The sequence below is a fragment of the Panulirus ornatus genome, chromosome 8, assembly GCF_036320965.1.
Source record: "Panulirus ornatus isolate Po-2019 chromosome 8, ASM3632096v1, whole genome shotgun sequence".
Lineage (NCBI taxonomy): Eukaryota > Metazoa > Arthropoda > Malacostraca > Decapoda > Palinuridae > Panulirus > Panulirus ornatus.
The window spans coordinates 3,770,697-3,786,408 of NC_092231.1; the positions used below are offsets into that span (position 1 = coordinate 3,770,697).

At 39.8% G+C, this 15,712-nt stretch overlaps 1 protein-coding gene across 1 annotated transcript in view; it reads left to right on the forward strand.

Annotated features, from left to right (window-relative positions):
- Positions 1-15,141, forward strand: part of LOC139749758 (uncharacterized) — a 26,129-nt gene extending 10,988 nt beyond the window's left edge. Inside the window, exons 2-4 of the mRNA XM_071663977.1 lie at positions 1,583-1,638; positions 5,117-5,215; positions 12,298-15,141. Coding sequence (XP_071520078.1) covers positions 1,583-1,638; positions 5,117-5,215; positions 12,298-12,488 — 346 coding nt within the window. The 3' untranslated portion in view covers positions 12,489-15,141. The remainder of the gene's footprint in view (positions 1-1,582; positions 1,639-5,116; positions 5,216-12,297) is intronic.
- Positions 15,142-15,712: the final 571 nt, after the last annotated feature.

Below are 15,712 nucleotides of genomic sequence, written 5' to 3' on the forward strand. Positions count from 1 at the left end.
ACCACCTCACACCACATATTGTCCTCAAACATTTCATTTTCAACACATCCACCCTCCTCTGTACAACCATATCTATAGCCCATGCCTCACAACCATATAACATTGTTGAAACCAGTATTCCTTCAAACATACCCATTTTCGCTCTCAGATAAAACTCTCGCCTTTCACACGTTCTTCAACGCTCCCTGAACCTTCGCCCTCTCCCCCACCATGTGAACTTATTTTTGCTTCCATGGTTCCATCTGCTGCAAAGTTCTTTCCCACATATCTAAAACACTTCACTTCCTCCAGTTTTTCTCCATTCAAACTTACCTCCCAATTAACTTGTCCCTCAACCCTAATGAACCTAATAAACTTGCTTTTATTCACATTTACTCTCAACTTTCTCCTTTCGCACACTTTACCAAACTCAGTCACCAACCTCTGCAGTTTCTCACCCTAATCAGCCACCAGTGCTGTATCATCAGCGAACAACTGACTCACTTCCCAGGCCCCTCTCTCTCCAAGACTCTTGCATTCACCTCCCTAACCACCCAATCCATAAACAAATTAAACAACCATGGGGACATCACACACCCCTGCTGCAAACCGACATTTACTGGGAACCAATCACTCTCCTCTCTTCCTACTCATACACATGCCTTACAACCTTGGTAAAAACTTTCCACTGCTTCTAGTGACTTACCTCCCACGCCATATACTCTTAAAACTTTCCACAAAGCATCTTTATCAACCTTATCATATGCCTTCTCCAGATCCATAAATGCTATATACAAATCCATGTTTTTTTTCCAAGTATTTCCCGCATACATTTTTCAAAGCATACACCTGAACCACACATCCTCTACCGCTTCTGAATCTATACTGCTCTTCCCCAGTCTGATGCTCTGTACATGCCTTTACCTTCTTAATCAATACCCTCCCATATAATTTCCCAGGAATACTCCGTAAACTTATGCCTCTGTAATTTGAACACTCACCTTTATCCCTTTTGCCTTTGTACACTGGCACTCTGCATGCATTCCGCCAATCCTCAGGCACTTCACCATGATCCATACATACATTGAATATCCTTACCAACCAATCAACAACACATATATACTTTACTAGGATTCCTGGTGCTAGTAACACATATATACTTTACTAGGTTTCCTGATGCTGAGTAGAAGAATCATGTTTAATACATTTTCCAAAAATTTAATATGGCCTTCATTTGGGTCTCCTCGAATTCCTTTCAGTTAGTGGTGTCAACCTAAGTTCATTCACTTTGTCAAATAGTATATCCATCAGTTCAGGTTCTATTTGTCTTATTTTATCAGCTTTTAATGTCTTCTTTGGTGGAGGGAACAAGGTTAATATTGTTAATTGAGGAGGTCAATGTAAATCTCCAGGAAGATTTTGTTGCTCATTTATGTAAATGTCTTTTATTCTCCTTGACATGTATCAGCTTGTGTAATGTATTTACTTTTGTTATGCATTTGCTTCTTTACACATTTGCTTTTTTATGCATTTGCTTTTGTTATAACCGTAGCCTAGCCCACCCTATTTTGAAAATATCTGACTCTTGTTTCTTGGTTTACAGGATTAACTTCAGAACTGTTACATGTGTCATCATGCTATTGGGGATCCTTCATGGAGGTAAGTTTAGCATGGTTCAACTGTAGATCAGTAATGGCAATAAATTAGAATTAGAAGTGGGGAAGGAGAAAATGTTTCTGCCCTTACTTATACATTTATACATACATACGTACACACAATACAATTTTTAAAAGAGGAAGAAGGAATCAAGTGGAGAGTGCTCATTATCCTCGAAGGCTGATCGTGGTGTCTGAATGTGTGTGGATGTAACCAAGATGAGAAGAAAAGAGAGATAGGTAGTATGTTTGAGGAAGGAAACGTGTGTGATAGAAGTATGTTTGAGGAAAGAAACCTGGAAGTTCTGGCCCTGAGTGAAACGCAGCTCAAGGGCAAAGGGGAAGAATGGTTTGGAAATGTCTTGAATCACCATGACTCCCTGTCACTGTGAGAATCCAAATTCCCCTAGTTTGTCTCAGTAATTAGAATCCCCCATTATCTGTACTTTATCATATCTAAGAAGTGAATGTAATTGTTCCCTCATTGTTATCATTGTATAATACTATGCTCTATGTTTACACTTACTATTCCCTTTATGTATTGTCTGAATGGGCCATCTATCACTATTTCTTGAAACTTTAGGCACTTTTTAATTAAGAGGGCTAATCCTTCCTTTCCTCTGCCTTCTTTTTCCTTTCTTGCACCTCACTGGGCAAAAGTTTAGAGGTTAGAGGTTATCTTTGGTAAGCTTAGTTTCCATGACATAATATTAGGTGCACTTTTCCATATATGATCCTTTAATTACTGCTTTATGCCACTACTTATTGACACATCAGTTTTTTGGGTACGTTACTTTCACTCTGACATTAACATCTAACACTCCTACCCTCCCTGCAGCTCTGTCGGGGCTGCCCTAGCCTCTTGTCACATGTGACTTTTCCAGTTCTTTGTCTTCTGACTGTCCTCTTTCCTTTTTCATTCTCTTCATTGGATATATCATTTCTTTTTATGATTACTTTGCTTTGTCGCTGTCTCCAGTGTTAGCGAGGTAGCGCAAGGAAACAGACAAAAGAATGGACCAACCCACCCACATACATATGTATATACATACACGTCGACACATGCAAATATACATACCTATACATCTCAACGTAAACATATATATATATATAGACACACAGACATATACATATATACACATGTACATAATTCATAGTCTGCCTTTATTCATTCCCATCCCCACCTCGCCACACATGAAATAACAACCCCCTCCCCTCTCATGTGTGCGAGGTAGCGCTAGGAAAAGGCAACAAAGGCCACATTTGTTGACACTCAATCTCTAGCTGTCATGTAATAATGCACCGAAACCACAGCTCCCTTTCCACATCCAGACCCCACAGAACTTTCCATGGTTTACCCCAGACGCTTCACATGCCCTGGTTCAATCCATTGACAGCAGGTCGACCCCTGTATACCATATCGTTCCAATTCACTCTATTCCTTGCACGCCTTTCACCCTCCTGCATGTTCAGGCCCCGATCACTCAAAATCTTTTTCACTCCATCTTTCCACCTCCAATTTGGTCTCCCACTTCTCTGTTCCCTCCACCTCTGACACATATATCCTCTTCGTCAATCTTTCCTCTCTCATTCTCTCCATGTGACCAAACCATTTCAAAACACCCTCTTCTGCTCTCTCAACCACACTCTTTTTATTACCACACATCTCCTTACCCTATTATTACTTGCTCGATCAAACCACCTCACACCACATATTGTCCTCAAACATCTCATTTCCAGCACATCCACCCTCCTGCGCACAACTCTATCCATAGCCCATGCCTCGCAACTATATAACATTGTTGGAACCACTATTCCTTCAAACATACCCATTTTTGCTCTCTGAGATAATGTTCTCGACTTCCACACATTCTTCAAGGCTCCAAGAATTTTCGCCCCCTCCTCCACCCTATGATTTACTTCCGCTTCCATGGTTCCATCTGCTGCCAAATCCACTCCCAGATATCTAAGACACTTCACTTCCTTCAGTTTTTCTCCATTCAAACTTACCTCCCAATTGACTTGACCCTCAACCCTACTGTACCTATTAACCTTGCTCTTATTCACATTTACTCTCAGCTCTCTTCTTTCACATACTTTACCAAAATCAGTCACCAGCTTCTGCAGTTTCTCACATGAATCAGCCACCAGCGCTGTATCATCAGCGAACAACAACTGACACTTCCCAAGCTCTCTCATCCACAACAGACTGCATACTTGCCCCTCTTTCCAAAACTCTTGCATTCACCTCCCTAACAACCCCATCCATAAACAAATTAAACAACCATGGAGACATCACACACCCCTGCCGCAAACCTACATTCATTGAGAACCAATCACTTTCCTTTCTTCCTACTCGTACACATGCCTAACATCCTTGATAAAAACTTTTCACTGCTTCTAACAACTTGCCTCCCACACCATATATTCTTAATACCTTCCACAGAGCATCTCTATCAACTCTATCATATGCCTTCTCCAGATCCATAAATGCTACATACAAATCCATTTGCTTTTCTAAGTATTTCTCACATACATTCTTCAAAGCAAACACCTGATCCACACATTCTCTACCAATTTTGAAACCACACTGCTCTTCCCCAATCTGATGCTCTGTACATGCCTTCACCCTCTCAATCAATACCCTCCCATATAAGTTCTCAGGAATACTCAACAAACTTATACCTCTGTAATTTGAGCACTCACTTTTATCCCCTTTGCCTTTGTACAATGGCACTATGTAAGCATTCCGCCAATCCTCAGGCACCTCACCATGAGTCATACATACATTAAATAACCTTACCAATCAGTCAACAATACAGTCACCCCCTTTTTTAATAAATTCCACAGCAATACCATTCATATATTTATTATACTTTGTTGCTGTCTCCCATGTTAGCGAGGTAGTGCAAAGAAACAGATGAAAGAATGGCCCAACCCACCCACATACACATGTACATACACAAACGTCCACACATTCACACTTACATACCTATACATTTCAATGTATACATATATATACATACACAGACATATACATATATATACACATGTTCATAATTCATACTTGCTGCCTTTATTCATTCCTGTCGCCACCCTGCCACACATAAAATGACAACCCCCTCCCCCTGCACGAGGTAGTGGAAGGAAAAGACAACAAAGGCCACATTCGTTCTCAGTCAGTCTCTAGCTGTCATGTGTAATGCACCAAAACCACAGCTCCCTTTCCACGTCTAGGCCCCACAAAATTTTCCATGGTTTACCCAAGATGCTTCACGTATTTGCAGCATGAGGGTAAAAAGTTCTGTGACAACAGAGGTATAAGAGTAGGGACTTCCACATGTCTAAAAATGTCCCTACTCTGGACAAGGTAATAAAAACAATAAATTATGTTTTTCCTGTATTTCTATTACCTTACTATCTTTTTCCTATTTAATATACATGTAAAAGAAATATTTTGTTGCAATTTATCTTATTTGCAGTTGATGGTTGGTTCTGCTACACTCATGAGATTGGAAGTGACTCCACTAGCTATCAGTTTTGTCCAACAACATCCTGCTTCTCCATGGGTGCCAGTGTCTGTAAGTGATTATCTGTTTTGTCTTATGATTTTAATTTCATCAGATGGAATGAGCAAAATTGTTTTTGCACATTATTTATCAGAAGCAAAGAAGAAAAGTTGATAATAATTTAAGATTTTTCACAAGTATTTTTCAGGTTTTGGACTGATGTAGTCCTCACTTGATCCTCCCATTTTGTAATGCTTTCAGCTTAGTTTAGGGGCTGGAAATTCTCCCCTCATGTGTCATCAGTTTTAAGAATTAGGATCAGAAGAGATACCTAAATAAAGATTTTACTTCAGAGGCTCATATATTTATTACTAGGATGAGAAAGTTGAGCAGGTATTTTCCAAAAGAAGGAACAGAGAAGGAGGTCAAGTGAGGATAGTCCCTTTAATGCTCATCCTCTGTTCTTAACACTACCTTGCTAATGTGGGAGATGGTGAATATGTATGAAAGGACTCCCTTCTAGGGAGCTAACCTTGCTTTGAAAGCTGGCCATGACCACTGGGCAAGACCACAAGATAGGTAATTTGAGGTTAATGCTCTTCCTTTGTAGGATGAGTTCAGGACAGTTAAGGAGTGGTTTTCAGTGTCTTCTGTATGGAAAAAAATTGCATCCTTGGCATAAGGGTTCTGTGTTTTGTTGAAAGGAAGTTTGTAATGTTGAAGAGATAAGTGGTGCACAGATTGTAGTTTCAGTTAGATGCTGTTGAGTCATTAGTGTCAATATTTTATGTTGGCATTGTGTATTTTGAGTAGAGAGGATTTTTGAGGATTTACTTATATATTATTTATCATACTTGATTGTCGTTTCCCAGATCATCAAAGTAGTGCTAGAAAACAGAAGAATGTCCCATCTACTTATATTGGCAGAATGCGTGCATAGTGCCATTGTACAAAGGCAAAGGGGATAAGAGTGAGTGCTCAAATTACAGAGGTATAAGTTAGTTGAGTATTCCTGGTAAATTATATGGGAGGGTATTGATTGAGAGGGTGAAGGCATGTACAGAGCATCAGATTGGGGAAGAGCAGTGTGGTTTCAGAAGTGGTAGAGGATGTGTGGATCAGGTGTTTGCTTTGAAGAATGTATGTGAGAAATACTTAGAAAAGCAAATGGACTTGTATGTAGCATTTATGGATCTGGAGAAGGCATATGATAGAGTTGATAGAGATGCTCTGTGGAAGGTATTAAGAATATATGGTGTTGGAGGCAAGTTGTTAGAAGCAGTGAAAAGTTTTTATCGAGGATGTAAGGCAGGTGTACGTGTAGGAAGGAAAGGAAAGTGATTGGTTCTCAGTGAATGTAGGTTTGCGGCAGGGGTGTGTGATGTCTCCATGGTTGTTTAATTTGTTTATGGATGGGGTTGTTAGGGAGGTGAATGCAAGAGTTTTGGAAAGAGGGGCAAGTATGAAGTCTGTTGGGGATGAGAGAGCTTGGGAAGTGAGTCAGTTGTTGTTCGCTGATGATACAGCGCTGGTGGCTGATTCATGTGAGAAACTGCAGAAGCTGGTGACTGAGTTTGGTAAAGTGTGTGAAAGAAGAAAGTTAAGAGTAAATGTGAATAAGAGCAAGGTTATTAGGTATAGTAGGGTTGAGGGTCAAGTCAATTGGGAGGTGAGTTTGAATTGAGAAAAACTGGAGGAAGTAAAGTGTTTTAGATATCTGGGAGTGGATCTGGCAGCGGATGGAAACATGGAAGCGGAAGTGGATCATAGGATGGGGGAGGGGGCGTAAATTCTGGGAGCCTTGAAGAATGTGTGGAAGTCGAGAACATTATCTCGGAAAGCAAAAATGGGTATGTTTGAAGGAATAGTGGTTCCAACAATGTTGTATGGTTGCGAGGCGTGGGCTATGGATAGAGTGGTGCGCAGGAGGATGGATGTGCTGGAAATGAGATGTTTGAGGACAATGTGTGGTGTGAGGTGGTTTGATCGAGTAAGTAACGTAAGGGTAAGAGAGATGTGTGGAAATAAAAAGAGCGTGGTTGAGAGAGCAGAAGAGGGTGTTTTGAAATGGTTTGGGCACATGGAGAGAATGAGTGAGGAAAGATTGACCAAGAGGATATATGTGTCGGAGGTGGAGGGAACGAGGAGAAGAGGGAGACCAAATTGGAGGTGGAAAGATGGAGTGAAAAAGATTTTGTGTGATCGGGGCCTGAACATGCAGGAGGGTGAAAGGAGGGCAAGGAATAGAGTGAATTGGAGCGATGTGGTATACCGGGGTTGACGTGCTGTCAGTGGATTAAATCGGGGCATGTGAAGCGTCTGGGGTAAACCATGGAAAGCTGTGTAGGTATGTATATTTTGCGTGTGTGGACATATGTATATACAGGTGTATGGGGGTGGGTTGGGCCATTTCTTTCGTCTGTTTCCTTGCGCTACCTCGCAAACGCAGGAGACAGCGACAAAGCAAAAAAAAACAAAATATATATATATATATATATATATATATTATCCCTGGGGATAGGGGAGAAAGAATACTTCCCACGTATTCCCTGCGTGTCGTAGAAGGCGACTAAAAGGGGAGGGAGCGGGTGGCTGGAAATCCTCCCCTTTCTTGTTTTTTTTTAATTTTCCAAAAGAAGGAACAGAGAAGGGGGTCAGGTGAGGATATTCCCTCTAAGGCCCAGTTCTCTGTTCTTAACGCTACCTCGCTAACGCAGGGAATAGCAAATAGTATGAAAAAAAAAAAAAAAAAATTATTTCCACTGCAATACCATCCAAACCTGCTGCCTTGCCGGCTCATCTTCCACAAAGCTTTTACTACCTCTTCTCTGTTTACCAAATCATTTTCCCTAACCCTCTCACTTTGCACACCACCTCGACCAAAATACCCTATATCTGCCACTATATCCTCAAACACATTCAACAAACCTTCAAAATACTCACTCCATCTCCTTCTCACATCACCACTAATTGTTATCACCTCCCCATTTGCACCCTTCACTGAAGTTCCCATTTGCTCCCTCGTCTTACTCACTTTATTTACCTCCTTCCAGTACATCTTTTTATTCTCCCTAGAATTTAATGATACTCTCTCACCCCAACTCTCATTTGCCCTCTTTTTCACCTCTTGCACCTTTCTCTTGACCTCCTGTCTCTTTCTTTTATACATCTCCCACTCAGTTGCATTTTTTCCCTGCAAAAATCGTCCAAATGCCTCTCTCTTCTCTTTCACTAATAATCTTGTAAGGCATGTGTACGTGTAGGAAGAGAGGAAAGTGATTGGTTCTCAGTGAATGTAGGTTTGCGGCAGGGGTGTGTGATGTCTCCATGGTTGTTTAATTTGTTTATGGATGGGGTTGTTAGGGAGGTGAACGCAAGAGTTTTGGAAAGAGGGGCAAGTATGAAGTCTGTTGGGGATGAGAGAGCTTGGGAAGTGAGTCAGTTGTTCGCTGATGATACAGCGCTGGTGGCTGATTCATGTGAGAAACTGCAGAAGCTGGTGACTGAGTTTGGTAAAGTGTGTGAAAGAAGAAAGTTAAGAGTAAATGTGAATAAGAGCAAGGTAATTAGGTACAGTAGGGTTGAGGGTCAAGTCAATTGGGAGGTAAGTTTGAATGGAGTAAAACTGGAGGAAGTAAAGTGTTTTAGATATCTGGGAGTGGATCTGGCAGCGGATGGAACCATGGAAGCGGAAGTGGATCATAGGGTGGGGGAGGGGGCGAAAATCCTGGGAGCCTTGAAGAATGTTTGGAAGTCAAGAACATTATCTCGGAAAGCAAAAATGGGTATGTTTGAGGGAATAGTGGTTTCAACAATGTTGTATGGTTGCGAGGCGTGGGCTATGGATAGAGTTGTGCGCAGCAGGATGGATGTGCTGGAAATGAGGTGTTTGAGGACAATGTGTGGTGTGAGTTGGTTTGATCGAGTAAGTAACGTAAGGGTAAGAGAGATGTGTGGAAATAAAAAGAGCGTGGTTGAGAGAGCAGAAGAGGGTGTTTTGAAATGGTTTGGGCACATGGAGAGAATGAGTGAGGAAAGATTGACCAAGAGGATATATGTGTCGGAGGTGGAGGGAATGAGGAGAAGTGGGAGACCCAATTGGAGGTGGAAAGATGGAGTGAAAAAGATTTTGTGTGATCGGGGCCTGAGCATGCAGGAGGGTGAAAGGAGGGCAAGGAATAGAGTGAATTGGATCGATGTGGTATACTGGGGTTGACGTTCTTGCTGTCAGTGGATTGAATCAGGGAATGTGAAGCGTCTGGGGTAAACCATGGAAAGCTGTGTAGGTATGTATATTTGCGTGTGTGGACGTATGTATATACATGTGTATGGGGGTGGGTTGGGCCATTTCTTTTGTCTGTTTCCTTGCGCTACCTCGCAAACGCGGGAGACAGTGGCAAAAAGAAAAAAAAATGTATATTATTTATATATAGTTATTTCATATTTATTATACTTTGTCGCTGTCTCCTGCGTTAGTGAGGTAGCACAAGGAAACAGACGAAAGAATGGCTCTCTCAACCACACTCCTTTCATTACCACGCATCTCTCTTACCCTTTCATTACTTACTCGATCAAACCACCTCACACCACATATTGCACCACTTATTGTTCTCAAACATCTCATTTCCAGCACATCCACCCTCTTTCACACTACTCTATAGCCCACACTTCACAACCATATAACATTGTCAGAACCACTATTCCTTCAAACATACCCATTTTTGCTTTCCGAGATGATGTTCTCACCTTCCACTTATTTTTCAACGCTCCCAGAACTTTTGCCCCCTCCCGCACCCTATGACTCACTTCAGTTTCCATGGTTCCATCTGCCAAATCCACTCCCAGATATCTAAAACACTTCACTTCTTCCATTTCTTCTCCATTCAAACTTACCTCCCAATTGACTTCTTCCAGTTCTTCTCCATTCAAACTTACCTCCCAGTTTACTTGTCCCTCAACCCTACTGTACCTATTAACCTTGCTCTTATTCACTTTTACTCTCAGCTTTCTTCTTTCACACACTTTACCAAACTCAGTCTCCAGCTTCTGCAGTTTCTCACATGAATCAGCCACCAGCACTGTATCATCAGCGAACAACAACTGACTCACTTCCCAAGCTCTCTCATCCACAACAGACTGCATACTTGCCCCCCCTCTCCAAAACTCTTGCATTCACCTCCCTAACAACCCCATCCATAAACAAATTAAACAACCATGGAGACATCATGCACCCCTGCCGCAAACCTACATTCACTGAGAACCAATCACTTTCCTCTCTTCCTACATGTACACATGCCGTACATCCTCGATAAAAACTTTTCACTGCTTCTAACAACTTGCCTCCCACACCATATATTCTTAATACCTTCCACAGAGCATCTCTATCAACTCGAGCATATGCCTTCTCCAGATCCATAAATGCTACATACAAATCCATATATATATATATGCCCATACATACATACATATAAGCACGTACATATTTATTCTTGCTTGCCTTCATCCGTTCCTGGCGCTACCCTGCCCTACAGGAAACAGCATCGCTACCCTTGCTCCAGTGGGGTAGCACTAGGAAAATGGACAAAAAGGACACATCCATTTGTTCATATTCAGTCTCTAGCTCTCATCTGTAATGCAATGAAACCACAGCTCCCTATCCACGTCTAGGTCCCATAGACCTTTCCATGGTTTACCCCAGGTGTTTCATATGCCTGGTTGAATCCACTGACAGCACATCAACCCTAGTATACCACATCGTTCCAATTCACTCTATTCTGTGCACACTTTTCACCCTCCTGCATGTTCAAGCCCTGATTGCTCAAAATCTTTTCCACTCCATCTTTCCTGCTTCTTGTTCCCTCCATCTCTGACACATCTTTTTCAGACTTTCCTCACTAATTCTTTTCATGTATCCAAACCATTTCAACACACCCTCTTCTGCACTATCAACCACACCCTTTTTATTACCACACATCTGTCTTACCCATTATTACTTATTCAATCAAACCACCTCACATCACATATTGAACTCAAACATTTCATATCCAACACATATACCCTCCTATGTACAACCCTATCTATAGCCCATGCCTTACAACCATATAATATTGTTGTAACTTATACCACCATATAACTTTGAAAGTTGGGCTAACAGCATTTAGATGGTTAGTAAGTGCAGATGTGACTAATTCTCGAAGAAGTTGGTGTGTAGTAGCAAGATAGGATACCTTGAGGTATGAAGAAACTATGAGGAATACTGGATATTATGAAAGTTAGTGGAAGAGCAGATAAGAGGAGAGCAATGGCTCAAGATGAGGTTATCTGCAGAGGACAGTAATGGTATTTCAAGTGTATAATCGGAAGAGACTGGATAGTATTGCAGAATAGTGGAGGAAATAGCATTCAGACATGGAAATTTTACAGGCAAGTGTATATTGAAAAGTACCATAATCAAACACTACAGAGGGATACTTTGGATAGGAAGGGTAAAAAGAATGTATTGAATAATGTCCAATAATACAAAATTCATTTTTCCATCTTGATCAGATTGTTTACTGATAGTTCATGCTTTTTCAAGCTCTGATTTTAAGGTTTTGATAATCTTTTCCTCAACAGTAAGTAATGCTAGAAAAATCTAGTGTACTGTAACCCTATGAGAAAAATTTTGTCTATATTAGACTGCTTTTTTTTCCCCTTGATATCATGGTTATTTTTGGTAGTTGAATCTTTAGCTAGTGGAGAGAAACTGAGATATATTGAAATTGAAAATTTTTGAAAGCTTCATTTAAATCTCTTGGTAGCATGTACTGATTTAGAGAAAGTAATTTTAGACCTTTGAGTTTTCCTTATAAGGATTACTTGCCTTTGTTCTTCATTTACATTTTAGTTTTTCTACTATATTATGTATGATAACCACTCAATTTGAGTGAGGTGTATGTAAGGTAAAGAGTACGTACTGTGTCTTATTTTGTGGTTTGTCCTAGCAACTTAACATTGTTTACTTTTTATATGCAGCCATGTAGTTTTACCAAGCTTGGCCTGCAAGAGGTTACACCATAGTAAAAAATTTAGATTGATAGGTGTGATAGAGATAATAGCATTGTCTTGAAAACAAATGTCCTTTATCAATCTAATGCTGTTTCATCTCTTTACAGTGGGCTTAGGAGACTCAAAGAGAGGATGTGCTGACAAGAAGTATCCAACCATTTGTCAGGCAATGACTTTCAAAGGAATTGTTGGAGAGCATGTATGCTTCTGCAACTCTATCTTATGCAATGCGTCATCCATGCCTTCAGTCTTCATGCCCCTTTTGTTATTCCCTTACCTCCTCCACACTCTCATGTAAAGCACTTCAACCCCCACCCTTACTATCCTGAGGATACTCAAGCTGAGTGTTAGTAAATGATTATTATACCAAGTTAACTCAGTTCACTTATGTTTTGAAAAGTACTATGCCAAGAATACTCACGTGGGGTTCCATATACATATCCAGTCATTCCCAGTAAGTAAGAATATAATAAGTGTCATCTCTATCAATAGATGGCTTCACAAGCACTTGTTTACATCCACAAATGACAGCATGGTGAGGAGTCTCTTTAATGGTCTTCCTTATTTTTGTTTACCTTTCCATTGTTTCTTTCATCCCCAATATGCTGAGTGATGAGGAATATGATAATGATGATAATGCACACACACAAAATCAAGATAATATGTTATCTAATGAGGAGAAAAGCTCCAACTTGGGTTGTCCACCAGACAAAATCAGTGTCTTGTAGTGGAGGTGTAAGTGTCTATTTGATTTTTACTTTTCCAGTATTTTTCACCTTTAATATGCTAAGGAAAGATTGATAGAACAGTAATGACTATACAGACTAACAATAAGGAAAAATACATCAAGAATCTACAAGCTCTGACTCAGTCCAGCTGATGCTATGAGGTGGACCAAAGTTATCTTTACCTCTTATTGCACCAGCTCAATCATTTGCATTCGATGATAATAACAGTCAGTTATACAAATGATGAACATCATAATTTGTGAAAACATTTTATAGTTTCCCTGATACATTAATGAACTGATTTACATGACTGCTGAAGAGACAAGCAGGTATGGAAAGCAATGGTTGATGTCAGCATCTTGGGATAATACAAGCAATAAATGGTGCTCTTTCAAAAGTAATGAAGTAATAGGATTTACGCATATCATCAAAAATCTGTCATATATTTTTTTATGTAATGCCTTGCACAATCTAAAGTTACATATTCTATTTTTTATGGTTATTATTGCCTATGTTGAAATAACTTGAACTCACAGCAGCAGCACATTTCATTATGTAGTATTTTCAAAAAATATTAATATTCCTAATAATTTTGTGTTTGTTTTTCTATCTGTAACATTTCAGAACCATGAAAAAAAAATTGATCTTTGGACCATACTTTGAAAAACAAAAGTGGTAAGGGAAGGGGTTAACAGATGAACTCCATACTTTGTATAACTGAAAACTACTGCTTCATTCAATCCCCCTCCCAAAGATATGCAGTGTTAAGCATTATTATTTGGTGTTTTGAGTAAATATGTCCTGCCTCTTTTTTATATGACTGATTCACACTAATGTTGGGTGTGCAGTTTGTAGTAGTTTAAGTGGTTAGCATGGTCCTCTTATTTAGAATAGTTTTAGTTACTGCAGAGCTGTATTATGTATACTGGAATGCACTTAGCAGATTTAAGATCATTCCAATAAAACTATATATCTTTATAGGGTTAGCTGTCCTACAAGTTAATGAGATGCCTCTGTGGATATCTAGGGAGGAGGAACCCCTAGCCTCCTTGTTTTGATTGGGTGTATATGTTTCATCCTTTGCAAACTCTCCAAATAGCAGTTGCAGAAAGAGTGCCTTGGAACTTCCCTCCAATTAGCAGCCACCAACTTGCTGCCAAAATAAACAGGCTGACCACCACATAATTCTAAGGCTCTCAAAGCATGTTAGAAGTGTTCCGACACTTTTATCTTTTCAAATTTTTGACTGGGGCAATGTGTCAGAGCAGTTTTATTGGAATTATCCAACGTAAAGAAAGTGTTAAAGATTTTTCTGTTGGTGGATGGAGCTTGGTGGTAATGGACTTAAGTGACCTTAGCAATTGATAGGCCTATAGCCTAACACCCAACCAGGCAGCCATTTATTTGTTGAGTGAATATGTTTTGAAACTTCTTAAAGCTTTTCCAGTTTTTTAACCATTAGATGATCCCTGTCAGATAGTTCACGGCTCCAACTGTTTCCAAGATAAATATTCTTGTATTCTTTCACTGACATAATGTTCTTGTTTTGGACTAAGATTGGGTTTGTAGGTCCATTCACAGCTCATGCTAGAGCAGTAACAGTAAGGTACTGCATTGTTTGCCTTTAATTAGGAAGGTTTCTCTAAATAAAGTACTTCCTGTGAAGTGGGTGAAGTGGAGGATCAGCTAGGTACCTTGGCAATGTTGGGATCAAGAAATTCTTCTCTCTCCCTGTGTCTATGCTTTCATTTGCTCAGAGGACAAATAACCATGGTGAGAAAAGTGAATTGGAAAAAGAAAAATTGGCACTCAAGGGGGTGTTCTGCAAGCAATTTTCCATGTCTTCTTGTCCTACAATCCTCTGTCTTTTTGAAAAACTTTTCCCTTTACTGTCTGTAGTCACCATTGCAGTAATGCTCTTTTCCTGGTAATTTTGAGGTTGTTGGACAGTAGCTTAGCAGCTGGTGGTTTGACGATGTTATCACAGGTGGTGGCTGCTGACAGGAGAGGAGATCCAAGTATCGGTCTGCCTAGGGTAGGGATGTAGTCTCACTCGAATTAGGTGCTAGGCGCTTAATAGTAAGAGATTCATGAAGGTATCTAATTAGCTCGTGGGAAACCATCAGGAGAGAAACGAGTTTTTGATTCGCTAAAACCTTTTAATGATTGTGTTAGCACTTAAGTTGCATGTATTATGTGCTTGTAATAAAATGTTTTGGGAGATTTGTTGCATGAGGTTTCCTATTTAAGATTCACATTTTAGCCAACAGGTATTTGATTAACAATTGTGGTAATTGTCTGTTGGGATAATACAAATAATCTAACTAGCATTTCATTTCAAAAAAGTTTTAAGTATCTAGGTGAGGCTGTGCTAAGTATGAATAATGTTGAGCAAGATTTTTGGCAGCGATGGAACCATAATGGGATGTATAGATTTATGTAGTAAGGATATTTTCTTCTAAACTAGATTGCATTAAGGTTCCTTTAATTCAAGACATAAAAAAAAAAATAAGTTTGTAGTTATTAGAATATATCATCAACTAAAGAACAGTGTTAGAAATAGCATATTCATGTTGATTTATTTAGTAAGATGATAAGTACTCTTTTGTGCTTTCAGTTGTTGTGTAATTGTGGTGGAAGGGCTTGGTTTTATACAACATGGAAAGGTCTATGAGGCCTAGTTATGAATATGAGGATGTGGTTTCATGATAGCTAAAGAATGGATGTGAGCAAATTTGCCCATATACATACATATACATATCAACATATATATACATAGACCTATACCTATATA